The 19,532-nt window shown below is 34.9% G+C and overlaps 1 protein-coding gene across 3 annotated transcripts in view; it reads right to left on the reverse strand.

The window, feature by feature from the left end:
* Positions 1-14,752: 14,752 nt before the first annotated feature.
* Positions 14,753-19,532, reverse strand: part of DPP8 (dipeptidyl peptidase 8) — a 73,520-nt gene continuing 68,740 nt past the window's right edge. For all 3 annotated transcript variants that reach the window (XM_074234416.1, XM_074234415.1, XM_074234414.1), the window contains exons 19-20: positions 19,209-19,320; positions 14,753-18,253 (exon numbers count right to left, since the gene is read on the reverse strand). In XM_074234416.1, coding sequence (XP_074090517.1) covers positions 18,131-18,253; positions 19,209-19,320 — 235 coding nt within the window. In that variant the 3' untranslated portion in view covers positions 14,753-18,130. The remainder of the gene's footprint in view (positions 18,254-19,208; positions 19,321-19,532) is intronic.

A 19,532-nucleotide genomic window follows, 5' to 3' on the forward strand; every position in this document is an offset into this window, starting at 1 on the left:
GTCACACGTCTGGGTGATGGTTGGGTTTACGAGGCTGGATATGGGCTCGGGTGCTCGTGGCTCCAGGGCTGGAGCTTTGTCCATTGTGGCACCTGGCCATACCTACAATTATTACTATTATTTTTTTTAATTTTAATTTTTTTCTCTCCCCTTTACTTTTTTTGCCCAAGCAAGTCTATCTATATTCATGGGGGAGGAGGGGTATTTTGTTTACTTGTAAACAAGAATATTTTATTAATGTAAAAAACATTTGTACAAAATGAGAATAAAAAATAAATTAAAAAAAAGAAACAAAGGAAAACACACACACACACACACACAAAAAAAAAACCCAGTGAGAAGTAAAGTTGGACATCCAAGTGGGATGGGGGGTCAGATAACACAGGAACCTCAAAAGTCAGGCAAAGGAGTTGGGATTCAACAAGATAGAAAAAAATGTCATCGAAGGTTTTTGAAGAGGCACTAGGGGAATTTTTGTTTAAAGATGAGTCTGGAAGAAGCAAGCAGAGTGAACTGGAAGACAGTCTAAAGTCAAATGAACTTAGGTAGAATACTACTAGTAATTCAAACAGGAGATACACTATGATAGAATAAATGTGTTGTTTTAGAGTAAGAAGATGTGAGTCTTTCCTCTACTGCTTGGGGCCATTTCCAGTTGACCTGGTGCATATCTGGTCACTGGATCCAGATGGTTCCAAAGGAGAGAAGTGAAACTAGAGACTTTACACTGTCCCTCCCCCCACCCCCCATTCAAATCCAATTCACATGTATGTCAAGGTATCACTTTCTTAAGTTTATGGTCCTCTTTGAGAATAAAGGCCAAAAAGAACAGCTCTACCACTTATGAACTTATGAGGCAGCTACGTGATACAGTAAATGGATAGAATATTGGGCCTGGGAGGTAGGAAGTCCTGAGTTCAAAATCTAACCTCAGATCACTTGTATGACTCTGGGTAAGCCACTTAACTTCTTTTTTTTCTTTTATTAAAGATTTTATTTGAATTTTACAATGTTCCCCCCAATCTTACTTCCCTCTCGCCCCCCCCATGGAAAGCAATCTGTCAGTCTTTACTTTGTTTCCATGTTGTACCTTGATCCAAATCGAGTGTGATGAGAGAGAAATCATGTCCTTAAGGAAGAAACAAAAAGTATAAGAGATAACAAGATCAGAAAATAAGATATCTGTGTTTTTTCCCTAAATTAAAGGGAATAGTCTTTGAACTTTGTTCAAACTCCACGGCTCTTTATCTGGACACAGATGGTATTCTCCATTGCAGACAGCCCAAAATTGTCCCTGATTGTAGCACTGATGGAATAAGCAAGTCCATCAAGGTTGGTCATCACCCCCATGTTGCTGTTAGGGTGTACAGTGTTTTTCTGGTTCTGTTCATCTCACTCAGCATCAGTTCATACAAATCCCTCCAGATTTCCCTGAATTCCTGACCCTCCTGGTTTCTAGTAGAACAATAGTGTTCCATGACATACATGTACCACAGTTTGCTAAGCCATTCCCCAGTTGAAGGACATTTACTTGATTTCCAATTCTTTGCCACCACAAACAGGGCTGCTATGAATATTTTTGTACAAGTGATCTCTTCAGGGTATAGACCCAGTAGTGGTATTGCTGGGTCAAAGGGTATGCTCATTTTTGTTGCCCTTTGGGCATAGTTCCAAATTTCCCTCCAGAAAGGTTGGATGAGTTCACAGCTCTAGCAACAGTGTAATAGTGTCCCAGATTTCCCACAACCCTTCCAACAATGATCATTATCCTTTCTGGTCATATTGGCCAGTCTGAGAGGTGTGAGGTGGCACCTCAGAGAAGTTCTAATTTGCATTTCTCTAATAATTAATGATTTAGAATAATTTTTCATATGGCTATGGATTGCTTTGATCTCATCTGTAAATTGCCTTTGCATATCCTTTGACCATTTGTCAATTGGGGAATGGCTTTTTTTAAAAAATATGACTCAGTTCTCTGTATATTTTAGAAATGAGTCCTTTGTTAGAATCATTAGTTGTAAAGATTGTTTCCCAATTTACTACATTTCTTTTGATCTTGGTTACAGTAGTTTTATCTGTGCAAAAGCTTTTAAATTTAATGTAGTCGAAATCATCTAATTGGTTTTTGGTGATGTTATCCAACTCTTCCTTAGTCATAAGCTGCTCACCTTTCCATAGATCTGACAGGTAAACTAGTCCTTGATCTTCTAATTTGCTTATAGTATTGCTTTTTATATCTAAATCCTGTAACCATTTGGATCTTATCTTGGTAAAAGGTGTGAGGTGTTGGTCTAATCTAAGTTTCTTCCATACTAAGTTCCAATTTTCCCTGAAGTTTTTTATCAAAGAGAGAGTTTTTATCCCAATAGCTGGACTCTGGGTTTATCAAACAGCAGATTACTATAATCATTTCCTGCTATTGCACCTAGTCTATTCCACTGGTGCACCACTCTCTTTCTTAGCCAATACTAAACAGTTTTGATGACTGGTGTTTTATAATATAATTTTAGATCAGGTAGGGCTAAGCCCCCTTCTTTTGAACCTTTTTTCATTAAATTCCTGGAAATTCTTGCCTTTTTATTTCTCCATATAAATTTACTTATAACTTTTTCTAACTCTAATTTTTTTGGAATTTTGATTGGTAGGGCACTAAACAGGTAGTTTAGTTTTGGTGGAATTGTCATTTTTATTATATTAGCTCTACATATCCATGAGCAGTTGATATTTGCCCAGTTATTTAAATCTGATTTGTGTGAGAAGTGTTTTATTATTGTATTCAAAAAGTTTCTGGGTTTGTCTTGGCAAATAAGACTCCCAGGTGTTTTATATTGTCTGAGGTTACTTTGAATGGGATTTCTCTTTCTAGCTCTTCCTGCTGCATCTTGCTAGACATATATAGAAAAGTTGAGGATTTATGAGGGTTTATTTTATATCCTGCAACTTTGCTAAAATTGCTAATTGCTTCCAGTAGTTTTTTGGATGATTTCTTGGGATTCTCTAGGTAGACCATCATGTCATCTGCAAAGAGTGAGAGTTTTGTCTCTTCCTTCCCAATTCTAGTTCCTTCAATTTCTTTTTTTTCTCTTTTTGCTGAAGCTAACATTTCTAATATGATATTGAATAGTAGTGGTGATAATGGACATCCTTGTTTCACCCCTGATCTGATTGAGAATGTCTCTAGCCTCTTCCCTTTGAATATAATGCTTGTTGATGGCTTCAGATAGATACTGCTAATTATTCTAAGGAACAGTCCATTTATTCCTAAACTCTCTGTTGTTTTTCATAGGAATGGGTGCTGTATTTTGTCAAAAGCTTTTTCAGCATCTATTGATATGATCATATAATTTCTGATAGGTTTGTTGATATAATTGAGAATACTAACAGTTTTCCTAATATTGAACCAACCCTGCCTTCCTGGGATAAATCCTACTTGATCATAATGTATTATCTCAGTGATAATTTGTTGTAATCATTTTACTAAGATTTTATTTAAGATATTTGCATCTATAGTCATCAGGGAGATAGCTCTATAATTTTCTTTCTGTCTTAACTCTTCCTGGTTTAGGTATCAGCATCATATTGGTTTCATAGAAAGAGTTAGGCAGAGTTCCATCTTCCTCTATTTTTCCAAAGAGTTTATATAGAATTGGAACCAATTGTTCCTTAAATGTTTGGTAGAATTCACTTGTGAATCAATCCATCAGACACTGGGGATTTTTTCTTTTCTTTTTTTTCTTTTTTTTTAGATTTTTGCAAGGCAGTGGGGTTAAGTGGCTTGCCCAAGGCCACACAGCTAGGTAATTATTGTCTAAGGCCAGATTTGAACTCAGGTATTCCTGACTCCAGGGCCAGTGAGTGCTCTATCCACTGCACCACCAAGCCATCCACTGCGCCACCTAGCCATCCCCTGGAGATTTTTTTCTTAAGGAGTTCAATGATGGCTTGCTGAATTTCTTTTTCTGAGATAGGGTTGTTTAGGTATTTAATCTCCTCTTTATTTAACCTGGGTAACTTATACTTTTGTAAATATTCATTCATTTCCCTTAGATTATCAAATTTATTGGCATAGAGTTGGGCAAAATAATTTCAAATTATTAATTTACTCATTAGTGGTGAGTTCATTTATGATACTAGCAATTTGGTTTTCTTCTATTTTTTAATAAAATTGACCAGAGGTTTATCAATTTTATTGGTTTTTTCAAAAAACCCACTTTTGGTTTTATTAATTCAATTGTTTTTTTTTGCTTTTGCTTTTATTAATTTCTCCTTTTAGAATTTCTAATTTGGTATTTAATTGGGGATTTTTAAATTTGTGCTCTAATTTTTTTAGTTGTATATTTAGTTCATTGATTTCCTCTTTCTCTAATTTATTCATGTAAGCATTTAAAGATTAATATATCCCCTGACAGCCACTTTGAGTGAATCCCATGGGTTTTGCTATATTGTTTCATTATTGTCATTATCTAGGATAAAATGATTCTTTCTATAACTTGTTTTTTGGTCCACTCATTCTTTAAAATGAGGTTATTCAGTTTCCAATTGGTTCTGGGTCTGTGTCTCCTTGGCCCAATATTGCATATGACTTTTATTGCAATATGATCTGAGAAAGATGTATTCACTATTTCTGCCTTTCTGCAGTTGATCATTAGGTTTTTATGTCCTAGTACATGGTCAACTTTTGTATAAGTGCCACGTACTGCAGAGAAAAAGGTATATTCCTATCCCCATTCAGTTTCCTTCATAAGTCTACCATATCTAGTTTTTCTAACAATATATTTACCTCCTTAACTTCTTTCTTATTTTATGATTTGATTTATCTACAACTGAGAGTGGGAGGTTTTGCAGTCTATGTCTTCATGTAGTTCTTTCAGCTTCTCCTCTACGAATTTGGAGGCTATCCCATTGGGTGCATATATATTCAGTATTGAAATCACTTTATTGTCTATGGTACCTTTTAGGAGGATAAAGTTTCCTTATCTCTTTTAATGCTATCTATTTTTGCAGCTGCTTTATCTGAAATAAGGATTGCTACCCCTGCTTTTTTCACTTCAGCTGAAGCAAAATATATTTTGCTCCAACATTTTACCTTTACTCTATATGTATCTCTCTGCTTCAAATGAGAAGCCACTTAATTTCAATTTGTATCAGTTTCCTCAATTGTAAAGCAAAGGTCATGATGATAAAAGTGGAATATTGTAAAGCACTTAATATAGTACCCAACACATAATAGATGCTATATAAATGCTAACTCCGGTTGTTATTACCACCCTAATATTGTTGGAAGTCATAGAAAGAATTATATGTCAGGGACCTTAGAGTGATTTTGCTTTATTTTGATAAAATTGAAAGGAAAAAGTGAAGGGGAAGAAAGAATATATTGGGAAAGAAGGGAGAAGGGATAGGTAAACTTAATCACCTAAAAAAGTGCACAAGTAGAAGTCTATAAAAACATGGTAGGGAATGAACAAAATTGAACCTTACTTTCATATAAATTGGTCAAAGAAAGAACACGCACGCACACACACACACACACACACACACACACTGTTGTATAAATATATTCAACTCAACAAAGAATTAGGAAGGAGAGAGTAAAAGAGGGGAGAATTATTGCTTTTTACTGATGATGTTTGATGTTTGTCCTTCATTCTCAAAGAAGACCATGATATCAGGGAGATAAGCATATGAATTATATTTGAGTGAGGGAGTGCTGTGCTAAGTCACCAGTCTCACTTTCTCCTCCAGATCACCAGGGTCCAGGGTCCAGTTATGAATCAGGACAATGAGATGTCCCTGAATGTCCGGCAGTGTTAAGTGACTTGCCCAAGGTCACACAGCTAGTGTCAAATGTCTGAAGCTGGATTCGAACTGCTGTCCTCCTGACTCTAAGGCCAGTGTTCTATCCACTGGGCTATCTAGCTGCAATCCTTTCCTGAAAGATTAGCTTTTAAGACAAATAAACTGAAATCTTAGGGGGGAGGTGCTGTAAATAGGAGTATAATAGGGGGAAAAAAGAAAGGGTTAGAACTTCTGATAGGGGCACCTATGGGAGGGAAAGAGAAAATGGAGAGGGGAGCAGAAGGTGGTTTTATTAAACACAGAGCACTGGTGCTGCTGCTGCTCCTATCCCATGACCCTTTTATTCTATGAAAAGTATAAGTGATTAGGATAATCATAACTGAATGTATATAAAATGAATATACCCATGGAAAGAAGAAGATAACAGAAAGGATTAGACAGCAGAATCCAGCAATATGTTATTTATAACAAACACACTTGAAACATAAATATAAATATTCCCTTAAAATTTAAATACAGAGCTGGAGAAAAATCAATTATGATCCAACTTAACTAAAAAACAAAGAAAAGCAGAACAATGATCTTTATCTCAAACATGGTAACCCCCCACAATAGGCCTGACTTAAAAAAACAGGGAAACTATATCTTTGCTGAAAAATACCATAGACAATGAATTAGTTTCAATACTATGTACACGTATGCACACACACACACACACACACACACACACACACACATATCTATATCTATATCCATGCAACTATTTCTGTATCTCTACATTCATACACTGCCCCCCTCTCCAAACTGCATAGCACCTAATACAGAAAGGAAAATGTTACAGGAGTTACAGGGAGAAATAGGAAAACTGTAACAGAGGAGAGTTTTTTTTAAGGTTTTTGCAAGGCAAATGGGGTTAAGTGACTTGCCCAAGGCCACACAGCTAGGTAATTATTAAGTGTCTGAGACCAGATTTGAACCCAGGTACTCCTGACTCCAGGGCCGGTGCTTTATCCACTGTACCACCTAGCTGCTCCAAGAGGAGAGTTTCAATGTACCCTTTTCACAACTAATCAAATCTAACTAAAAAATAAGAAGGAAATTAAAGACTTGAACAGATTTTCTGAGAAGTTAGATATATTAATTCCTTAGCAATTATTGACTAACAATAGAAAGGAAGACATATATTTCTCAATTACATATGGCATTTTTACAAAAACTAACTAATAAGGATGCTATACACAAATGCATAAAAGAAAAGATATTGAACACATTTTTTATTGATCACAATGCCATAAAAATGCTAAATAAAGGGCCCTTGAAAAAAGGATTAAAAATTAACCAGGGGGAGGCTAGGTGGCACAATGGATAAAGCACCGGCCCTGGAGTCAGGAGTACCTGGGTTCAAATCTGGTCTCAGACACTTAATAATTACCTAGCTGTGTGGGCTTAGGCAAGCTACTTAACTCCATTTGGCTTGCAAAAAAAAAAATTAACCAGAAGGCAGCTAGGTGGATAGAGCACTGAACCTGGAGTCAGGAGAAACTGAGTTCAAATCTAGCCTCAGACACTTAATAATGCTTAGCTGTGTGACTAACCCCATTGCCTTAAATAAAAAAAATAAAATTAACCCAATATGAAACAACTTTATCCTAAAGAATTAGTAGGTCAAAAAACAGATCATAGACACAATAATTTTATTAATTCATAATTAAGTTAATAATGACAATGAGAAAACAAACTAAAAATTTGGGGATGCAGTGTAAGCAATCCTCAGGAGAAAATTTATATTTCTAAACTTTTTTTTTTATCAACAAAAGAGGAAAAAAGTCCTAGAAAATAAAAAAAATAAAAAACCCACAATTAAATAAAAAACATTAATCTTAAAAAATAATTTTAAAATTGAAAGCAATAAACAATAATGAATTAATGAAACCAGGAGGAAAGATTTTTGATAAAATTTAAACTATTAGCTAATTTAATAAAAAAGAAGGCAAATCATCAGTATCAAAAATAAAAAAGCTGTTATAAAAATGAAGAAATAAAGAAAATTATTAGAAGGTATTTGCTCAACTATCTATAATAAAATGGCAACTTAGATAAAAGTGACAAAATATAAAATACTCAGATAAAAGAAAAAGAATTAGAGAATTTAAAGAACCTAAATTCAGAAAAAAATAAATTGAACAAGCCATAAATGAATTCCTAAAGAAAAAAAAGGATGAGATAGATTTATAGTAAAATTCTATCAAACACCCAAAGAACAATTAGTTCCAATACTATACAAACTTTTGCAAAAATAGGAAAAGAAATGACCCTGTCAAATTTCTGCTGATATAAATGACTTCAATACCTAAATCAGATAGTCCAAATAGAGAAAGAAAACTATAGACCAATATTTTTAATTAGCAGTAATGTAAAAATTTTAAATAAAATATTGATAAACGATAGCAATATATCACATATAGCAAATATATCACTATCATCAAGTTGGATTTATTCCAGAAATGTAGAGTTGGTTCAATATTGGGGAAAACATACACTTAATTGGTTATAGTAATAATAAGAGCAATAAAAGTAATATGATTTCATTAGATGTAGGAAAAGTTCAGGGTACAATACTAAATTTTTAACAGTTTAAAACTGCCTTAAGACTTTTGGAATACTCTTATTTCTGTTAAAAAAGAAAATTCCATTAAATAATATAAGAATAAATGTACTTTTCTTTATATGATAAATATAGGTTTAAAACCAAGAGACTACATTATATAAAATATTTAAAATAATTCAAGCTATCCAAAAATGAAAAGGGCTGCCTCAGAAGGTAGAAGTTTCCTCCTCAATGGAAGTTTTCAAACAAAGCAAAGGCTGAATGAAAACATTTCTGTTATTTTCGTAGATGCAATTCTTGTTCAAGCATGGATTGTACTCTGGTCCCTTCCAACTTTGAAATCCTCTGATGTATTCAAGGATACTAGTTCAGATCACTTGAAAGCAAACTATATTTTCAAGTGGTTTAAGGAGATTATTCCTGGGGCAATGATTAGAGACTGGACCTTTAACTCCACTAAAATAGTGAAGTCCCCATCTTCTGTGAGAGCTACAAATACAGTTAGAGGACCTGAATTCAAATCCTGACCTCTATGACCTTGGGTGAATCATTTTGGTTTTGGGTCTTAGTTTCCTCTTTGAAAAGACGTTGGTCTAGAGGAGCCAAGATGGCGGAGTAAAGGCATCATTTCCTGGAAACTCCTTCCCCCCAAAACTCCAAAAACTGTCAAATTATGACTCTAGTCAAAATTTAGAAGGGAAGGACCCACAGAAAGACTGAGTGATACATTTTCCCATTCCAAGATAACTTAGAAGTTCCACAGGAAAGGTGTGTTTCAACAAGATCAGGATCTGGAAAACAGCCCTGGTCACAGCACAGTGCAGCCCAGCCTAGGCCAGCCCAGCTTGGCCCAGGGATCACCAGGAACAGCTTGAAGGACAGTGAGAGAATTTTGCTACACTAGAATGAGTGTGGAGTGAGGAATGTCAACCACAGAACCTGCAGCAAGAATCGGGGGAAACCAGGCTGCACCTCCAGAGCACAGCCCATAGACAGTAAGGGGGTCAGGGTAGACTGCAGAAATCTCTCTGCTCTCCCTGGGGCAGGACTCTGCTGATTTCCCATACTCAGATCCAGGCTGCAATTTAGCCTTCCATACTAAGATAGCAGGGGATCCTCCATACAGTTCCAGGGCAGAGGGGAGTGTCTGTGTTTATATACATATCAAAGCACAGGCAAGAGAGCATAAGACCTTGGAGGATTAAAGGTCCCAGTGGGATGTCCCCCCAAAGCCTTAGAAGTGCTGCAAATTGGTCTTGGGTTGAGGAAATGAGTAAACAACAGAAAAAGAAGAATGTTAGAAAATTGCTTTGGTCCCATGGAAGATCAAATCATATACTCAAATGATGACAAAACTGAAGTTTCTGTATCCAAAAACCTCCAAGAGAAATAGAAAATGGGCTCAGACTATGGATGAGCTCAAAAGACTTTGAAAAGCAATTAAGGGAGGTGGAGGAAAAATGGGAAGAAATGAGAGCGATGCAGAAAAATCACGAAAATCAAATCAGCAGCTTGGTGAAAGAAATATGAAAAAATACTGAAGAAACTAATATGTTAAAAACCAGTTTAGGCCAAATGGAAAAAAGCAAAACAAAAGGCAAATGAGGAGAAGAATGCCTTACAAAGCAGAATTGGCCAGCTGGAAAAGGAGATAAAAATGTTCTCTGAAGAAAATAACTCCTTCAAATGCAAAATGGAACTAAAGGAAACTGCTGACTTTGCAAGAAATCAGGAAGAAATAAAACTTCCAAAAAAAATTAGAAGAAAATGTGAAATATCTCATTGGAAAAACAACTGACCATGAAAACAGATCTAGAAGAAATAATTTTAAAATTATTGGGCTATCTGAAAGTCACAATCAGGAAAAGAGCCTATACTTCATTTTTCAAGAAATAATACAGCAAAACTGCCCTGAGATCCTAGAAGCAGAGGGTAAAAATAGAAATTGAGGGAATTCATCAGTCACCTTCTGAAAGAGATCCCAAAAGACAAACTTCCAGGAATATTATAACCAAATTCCAAAACTCCCAAGTCAAAACATTAAAAGCTGCCAGAAACAAACAATTCAACTATCATGGCTTCATAGTCAGGATTACACAGGATCTGGTGGCATGTACATTAACAGCTCCTGGGATTGGAATATGATATTCTGGAAGGCAAAAGATCTTGGTTTATAACCGAGAATCAACTACCCAGAAAAACTGAACATCCTCTTTCAGGGGAAAAGATGGACTTTCAAACTTTTCTACTGAAACAATCAGAGCTGAACAGAAAGTTTGATCTTCAAGTACAGGACTCTGGTGAACTATGGAAGGGGTGAATGAGAAGGACTAATTATGAGGAACTTAATGATATTGAATTGTTAATATTCCTGCATGGGAAGAAGATACTGATAACTCATATGAACTTTCTCATTTATAAGAGCTATTAGGAGCATATATAGACAGGGCACAGGAAGGAACAGAACATAATGGTATAATATAGTAAAAAGATGGAGTCAATGGGTGATAAAGGGAAGTACTGGGAGGAAGAAGGAACTAAGATATTTCACATAAGATTTAAGAAAAAGCTTTTTCAATGGAGTGGAATGGGGAAGGCAAGGAGGAATGAGGGAGCCTTCATTCTCATCACAAATGGCTCAGGGAGGAAATAACATACACGCTTAATAGGGTATAGAAATCTATCTTACCCTTGAGAAAAATGAGAAGAAAGGGATAGAATAAGGGAGAATGGGGGAGGGAGGGAAGGGGGGAATAGGTGATAGAAGAGAGGGAAGATTGTGGGAGAAGGTACTTAGATACAACACACTTTTGAACAGGGACAGGATGAAAGGAGAGAATAGAATAAATGAGAGTGGGGAGGAATAGAGTGGAGGGAAATACAGCTAGTAATAGCAACTGTGAGAAAACTATTGAAGTAACTTCTCTGGTGGACTTATGATAAAGAAGGCAACTCACCCCCAGAGAGAGAGAGAGCCATTGGAATCTGAACATATACTGAAGTACAATTTTTCTCTCTCTCACTATTCTTGAGGTTTCTTATCTTCTTGGGGGGGGGGTTATGTTTACTCTTATAACAAAATTATTGTAATAATATAAAAAAAAACAAAAAAAATAGTGAAGTCCCAAGTGAGGAAATTCCCTCTAAAGATATAGGTCAGCACCTTTTCTGCAACATAGAGCTGGAGAGTAGAGACATCTTGAATATTAATACTCCTAAGGAAATTCCAAACCAGAGCAGCTAGGTGGCACAGTAGATAAGAGCACCATGGGCCCTGGAGTTAGGAGGTCCCAAGTTCAAATAAGGTCTTAAGACACTTAATAATTGCCTAGCTGGTGTGACCTTGGGCATGTCAGTTAATCCCATTGCCTTAAAAAATTTAAAAAATCCCAAAATTCCAAACCAGATTAAGATGTAACTATGTTAACACTTAAGAAAATAAAAATGTTTTTTCTAAATCATTATGTGACTTTAGGGATCCTAATGTACAATTTAGTGGCTCCTGTTTCCATTTGAGTTTCACAGCCCTGTTGTAGGGAGTTGCAAAGAACAGAAAGGCTAAATACATGTCTAGGATTATTTAGCCAGGATGTCAGAGGCAGGACAGGGATCCCTGATCTTCCTGGCTTTGAGACTAGTTCTATATACACACCCTCAGATGTATTAACATTTTATCTGGCTACTCTATCAAATTTTGTGAGCTCTAGGCACCAGGTAGTCTTAGAGGAAAAAGTTCAAGGTATTCTAATGGAACCAACATTAGCAAATTCTCAACAATCAGTTTTAGAGTAAGATGAATTCTCTTAGGCATGTGGGACTAACTTGTCTGTAATACCAAACTGAGTCTTAATATTCTTTGTTATTGACAGTTAGGACCAAGATGGTTAAGCTTCCCTTTCATGATCCTCTAGTTCCACCAAAGGTAGAATCTGGGTGATGAGGAATTAATTCTTATTAACTCACTTCAAAAAATATTAAGCATGACTATGAACAAGGCAATGTGGATAAAAAGAGAGATGACACAGATTCTACTCCCAGGGAGCTTACAATCTAATAGGAGATGGAAGTAAGACAAGAATTACATCAATAAAAATACATAAATGACTGAAACATAAAAAGTACAAGAAGTGCAAAGGATCTAGGAATTTGAGGGAAAATTCACTTTCACGTTGAGATGTGAGGAAGTGATCTGGGAGAAGAAAGAAGATGAAGAAAAAGACTTCAACAGATGAAAGTCAAGAATCCATTCAAATCATAAGGAAAAGCAAAGACATAAAAATATGGGGAATAAAGAGTAATTTTATAGCCTGGAAAGCAGAGTATAGTAAAATATGAGATAAAGCAGAAAAGGTATGTTTGAACTAGGATATAGAAGGCCTTGAAAGTCAGGATTAGGACTATTTTTAATTCAGTAGACAATGGGGACCCTGGAAATTCTGAGGCATGTTTTGATATATGATTAAGATTATCTAAGCAAAATATTGATTGAAGAAGACTAAAGACATAAAGGCTGGTTAAAAGAATAATGAAATAGTCCAGGAAAGAAGAAATGCAACCATAAATAGAGTAAATGGAGCAATAGAAAGGAGTAGATAGTTAAGAGATGTGGAGGGAGAATTAACAGAACATGGCAGATGACTGAGTTTGAATCAAAGCTGATAGGTTATATAAGGCTGGGTCACTGAAAGGATGACTGCTTTTAGCATAAACAAAAATTAGGAAAGGGAAACAGGTCTTTTTGAAGATGAATTCAACTTGGAACATGCTTACTTGGAACATGGAAGTCTGCAATAGCCAGGTAGAGATCTTCATTAGACAATCCTTGAGACTGAATAGCTAATAATATAGTTGGGTCAGGATATGTAGATTTATGTCAGCTGAATAGAGATTAACTGAAGGCACAGATGAAATCATAAAATCCAACTCTTTCATTTTACTGATGAGGAAACTAGGGCCTAGAGGGGTTAAGACCATTGCTCAATGTCACAAAAGCCTTAAGTTGCAGGGCTAGGAGTCCAACCCAGGTCCTCTGAATCCGAATCCAGGACTCTTTCCATTGCATCAAGACATTTTCCACAAACAGCTTGTGCTCACTGATTTCCAAAGCAGTATCTTTCCTTGTTCAGCAGCACCAGCTGGTGGTTACAAAGTACAATTTGAAACTTGAAAGCAACAATTTTCAGTTTTAACACAACACTATATATTTCCCTCTAGGCTTCCACACATTAATTAATGTAGGTTATCTAACTAATTTTAATACTTAAAAACCTGTGTAATTCTTCACAAAGTGGCTTCTTTCCTTCTGCTCCTGCTAACCTTGAGATGTAACTTTTGAAGGCTGAAACTGGAGATTGAATTTCATCCTTAAATATAATCTATTAAATTAAGTAGAGTGTTTAAAATGGGGTAGGGGAAAAACATTTAATTCAATTTATTTTAGCAGCATCTTTATTCCAACAAAAGGATCTGTAATAAAACACAACAAAACTAATGTTTCCACTTTACATGATTAAAAGCCATGTAGCTAGAAATGGGGAAACCCATAAACTTACTGGAATGAGACATGCAATTCTGTTAATACAAGTCAATGTTTAAAACAGCAGGCACTTTACATTCTAAAATTAAACACCTGAACTCTAATTGTGCTGAACAACCACAAAAGAAAAGGAAAAAAAAAAACTAAGCAAAACACTATTATTTTTTCTTTCTAAAGAACTATAGAACGGATCACTTTGGAAATAGTACTGTACTCAGGGAACCAGAAGGAAATGGCGAAGGCATGTTATATTAAAGTATCCCAATATCCTGAGCTGAGGGTTGGGTTGGAGGAGAGTTACTCTCATCTTTTGTTATGACACTTTGTTGTTATGAGCCCTTTGTCTCTTGAGAAGGACTAGTTTTCTTTCAGACTGCCACCAGGACTAATTCTGGACCTTCCTGTTTTCTAAGTTAATAGGTCAGGTTGATGCATTTCTATGTCATGAGCAGCCAATTGTGTGTTACAGTGCTATTAACAACTAATATTGTGAATTATCAATTCCTTAATGTTCCTATTACCAGGGAAAACATATTCTATATTGGCATAATGACTTTAATCATAATTAACAACTTCACATGCTAATTAGTATGACTTTATTAATAAGTTTCCTTAGCATTTAATTTGGACTGAAAATAAAACATCTTTGTTCACTGGTATTGTAGTCATGTCTGACTCTTCATGAACCCATTGAGGGTTTTCTTGGTGAAGATATTGGAGTAGTTTGCTATTTCCTTCTCCACATCTAGGTACTTTTTTATTAGAGAAAAAAGAGCTCAAATAGGTTAAATAAGACTATACTATGTATGTGTGTGTGTGTGTGTGTGTGTATGTGTGTGTGTGTATATATATATGTATATATATATATATATTACATCTATGTGTGTATTTAAATTTTGCTTTTTCTACATATTTCTTGGACTTAATTTTATTTAGAGACTAATCACAAAACATGAAAGGAGAGGTTGAAACCATGAAAATATAAAAACAAAAAAGAAAAATTTGAACCATGGAAATATGAAGCCATTAATTATTATTCTTAAAAAGATCAGGAAGCTAATGGGGTGGTGATAGGACCAAAATTCATTCCCTTTTGTTGCTTGTGGGAAAACTTTTCAAACTAAAGCTTTGGAAGAGAGGAGGAAGCTGAATTCAGGAAAAACTTTTCCTAGCTAATTTTAACAAGTATTGTAGAGCTGCTAGCTGCTCTTCACACACATTTTTTGTAGTGAGAAAAGTGGTCAAAACTTAACTGTGGGAGAGTATTTCCTACTTAAACATCTCTCTCCTAAAAGAGTTTAGTATAAATTTCACCCATTAGAGTCTTCAGAGATATTTCAGACAACCATGCTCAGTAATAGCCACGGGAATTTATCAAGACAATGAATAAACCAGGTTGCCTTTAAACCCCAATGCTCTTTTGGCTCTCACCAAATGTGCTCCTTGTTTTAAACTTCTACTTGATGAGTTGCTTTCCTCAAATTTAATGTTACCAGTGAATCTTGGTAGAAGTTTCCATTGTTTGCTAACTTTGGAAGCACAAGTCTCCATTCCTTTAGGAACAGTAAATCCAATTAAGTATCCTTTCTGCAAAAAAATTCAGTCATGTTTACAGTATGGCTGTCAAACTATTAGAATTTCTACACTGATAAAGAAGGGAAATATTGCTTAGGAGTTGTAATGATAACTTCCAGTTTCTTTATTTATTGGAATGGGGAAAAGGGAAGAACTAAAAATGAAATGCAATTTCATTAGAATAGTATGCAGCAGCATTTGAGCATTTTATTTTTTTCTTTTGGCAAAGCAAGAGATGCCATTGTAAAGAGACAGTCTTACAAAGTAAGGGATTTTAAATGAAAACTCACTCATTGGTTTATGGTACTACTGGATACCCATTCTGCTCTGCACATTGTGTACAATAATCATAGATCTTTGAAGACTAGTGGGACAAATGCATATATCTCCCTCATTAAGTAAAACTCAAGTCACAGGGGGAAATATTTTTTGGGTTGCAGGGGGCATGAAGTTACCCAACTCAAAAGAATATAAACAAATCTAGTTGTGGGAGGATATCAACATGTAAGTTTATATATGTATATATATATATATATATATATATATATATATATACACATATATATATACATACATATATATGATAAATATACAGAGATAGATGACAGATAGATGTGTGTATAAATATATATATATATATGTATACACATATATATACACACACACACACATACATACATACTATAGTAAAAATATGGAAAGAATTAAGACAGATACTATTCCCAAATGAATAACCAACATTGGTACATTATCATTTTTGGCTTCCCTCATTTCTTATCCCCCCTTTTGTTTTAAGGTGAAAACCTGATACAAAGATAGCATCTACGTTTGTGACAAAGTGTATGTTCTGTAGACAAAATCTACAATTCATATGTGATGAGCAAAAGAAACTTCCACATTCTCTCTGGGGACTCCTACTCAGTACAGCAATTTTTTTTTAGGTTTTTTTTACAAGGCAAATGGGGTTAAGTGGCTTGCCCAAGACCACATAGCTAGGAAATTATTAACTGTCTGAGGACAGATTTGAACTCAGGTACTCCTGACTCCAGGGCCGATGCTCTATCCACTGTGCCACCTAGCCACCCCACTAATTTTTTCCCCAAGAAAATATTAATGCTTGTGATTAGCAGGGCTAGATAGATTTTTAAAGTTAAGTTTTCCTTCTTACTAAACTCTTCTTCAAGTCTCCTAGCACCAAGAAAATTCTACCCTTCTACCCCAATACTTCAGTGAGAACCCAATCAGTAACGGAAAGCATATGAAAAGCCTTGAACATTCAAATGTTAGGGGTAAACCAGAATAATTTCATTATCAGAGTTTATTTTAGGGAAACTTAAAATAGTTAACTATACACAATTTTTAAACAATGAAGAAGAGAATAATGCATGACTGGGGGGGGATTAACTTATGATAAATCTGCTGGAAATTTTAATTTCTACTTTAAGCTTGTCATTTCCAAAAAGCTTTGTGCTCACTGAACCACTTAAAAAGGAGGGAATGTAAATGTTTATTTCTAAATAATTTAAAAATAATTCTCCTGTATAGTCAGTTTTGGATTATGCTGGTTTTTGGAGTGAGTTAAAATTGAGTTAAAATCTCATTTCCTAAATATTTTTCATGACAATTTCAGCCAAGTGGCACTTAAACTTTGAGCTTAAAAAGACCCACCTCCCTAGCTTCCCCTTCCATCCCCGCCCCCTCTGCCAAATCTAGAACATTTCGATATAAGGAAATGGTATATGGAAAATTGGGTACCAACATATTTTCTGAAGAACAAAAGTGAATATATACTTTTCTTTTCCTAAAGGAAAAAATAACCTGCAAATATTAAGTTATTGTCATTCAATTTAAAATTAATCAGCATGTAATTATTAATACCATAAGATTAGTTAAAACCATGCTACAAATACAGTTACTCTCCTTTATGTGAAAGTAAATCAGGTAAAACCCATCTTGTCATATTATTAAAGAAAAATTAGTATTTTTTTTACTAGACAGCTGAAACTCACTGGAAACCTGGGAAGAACTTGAATAAACCAAAATGAGTGTCTTTAGGAGGCCAGTAGGAATTATTCCTTAAAATCATTAACAATTGGTTAAGTCATAGGTTTAATAATGATTAGTTCTTAACATGCTGGACACACCCCAAGCAATGAAGCATAAGCTATTCAATTACATTTAAGTGCTATCAAATTTGTAATTAGCCAGAGATTCAGGAATTATAGTGAACCAATCACCTAATATTATCATAATGTATCAAACTCAAATATAATGTAAAAATACACCATTTCAATCCACGAGGTTTACAATGCTTTTAAAATGTGGAAATATGATGGTGTTGATATGTGCTGCAAATGTTTAGCTTCTCTCCATAATTCTCATGGTATTGCTGTGTCCCAAGGAAATTTTCATTGTTCAATTCTTTGTGTGTGTTAAGTTATGAGGTTGTTATTCATGTACTGTAGATTCCTGTATGGCACCAAATTTACTTTCAGACATGGATGTTATGTAGCAGGCACCAAAATGTGATGATCAGCTTTCTATATTTTCTACAGATTAGACCTCCTCATTTGGTTAAGCAGCCATGTACCAGAGTTCCACAAAAGTCATAATTATATCACTTTCAGAGCAGCAATTCTTGAACCAAGATTTTCTTGAAGATAGTGCAAAAGATGCAGTTCATAATGTTCTCCAGATTCAGGGACTCTTATACTGTGTCTCTCCTGAGGATAGATCTAAAAATAAAAATTAATATCACAAAACACAAAGGACAAGCAGTTAATAACTATAAATCTCTTTCAAAATCTCTCCCACAGATGTCTAACAAGATTAACAATATGCAAGAAGAGTAGACTTACAGAGAGGTTATAAACATGCACACATAAACACAAAGTCATTAGAGTTTCAGCTTTTTTGGCACATTCCATCTTCTTCCAACTTCCCTTATCATTATGGCCAAGACAAAAAAAATAATGCCTACTATAATTCCAAGTATTCCCTCGAGTCAAAATGTTAAAGACAATTCAACAAAAGGAGTAAAAATTTTAAATAATGAAAGCTTAGGTATTGACTTTGGACTATCAATGTTAATGATGAAGTACAGAAGAAAGAAGTACAAGATTATGACATCAAGAAATTTTCCCCTTACAGCCATCAAATCAAGCATCATTTCCTTAGTCTACCAAGAGAAAAAAAGGAAAAGAACAGTAAAGTGACTTCCTACTGCTCTTTCTGCGTTTATAAAGAATGATTTAGTATGAAAACACTGAGCTTTGGAACTAGATAGTTAAGCTTAGACAAACTTCAATTTTTTTCAAATTGGAAGCATTTAACCAAATCTATCCTTTTAGTTCTCATAAATGATAGGTCAGAGCTAAAATCCTAACCTTCTGGTTTGTCAGAATGCAAGAAATACTATTTACTTTTCACATCATCTTTTCTTTAAAAATCTTTAACTCATAAGGCCAAAATGTATCACTTTTTTTTTTTTTTTTGGATTTTGGAAGGCCACCCCAGGCCACACAGCTAGGTAATTATTAAGTGTCTGAGGCTGGATTTGAACTCAGGTACTCCTGATTCCAGGGCCGGTGCTCTATCCCCTGCGCAACCTAGCTGCCCCCAAAATGTATCACTTTTAACCAGAAAAAGTAATAGTCATATGATATTTTCATATCTTAATTTAGAACTTACCTGTAAATCATATGGCTTCCCAGCCCTTACTAAAAAACTCAGTAATATACTGGTGTGTGCAAAGTGAACATTTTCATCCAAGAACCCATGCAGTAACAGTAAACGATTGGGCCTAGAAAAGACAAAACACAGATTATTAGATAATATGTTGGAACATATAAAGCTCTGTTTAATTATTGCCAACTTCCTTATGTATCATGATCAAATTCTAATAATTTAACTTCAAAATCACGCATTGTTAATTTGCTTCTTCATTTTAGGGGGAAAAACATTAAGAGTAAAATAGAGATTGAGTCTGTCCAATTTCCTTTAGAGAAACTGATT

The sequence above is a fragment of the Macrotis lagotis genome, chromosome 4 (genome assembly GCF_037893015.1).
Source record: "Macrotis lagotis isolate mMagLag1 chromosome 4, bilby.v1.9.chrom.fasta, whole genome shotgun sequence".
NCBI lineage: Eukaryota > Metazoa > Chordata > Mammalia > Peramelemorphia > Peramelidae > Macrotis > Macrotis lagotis.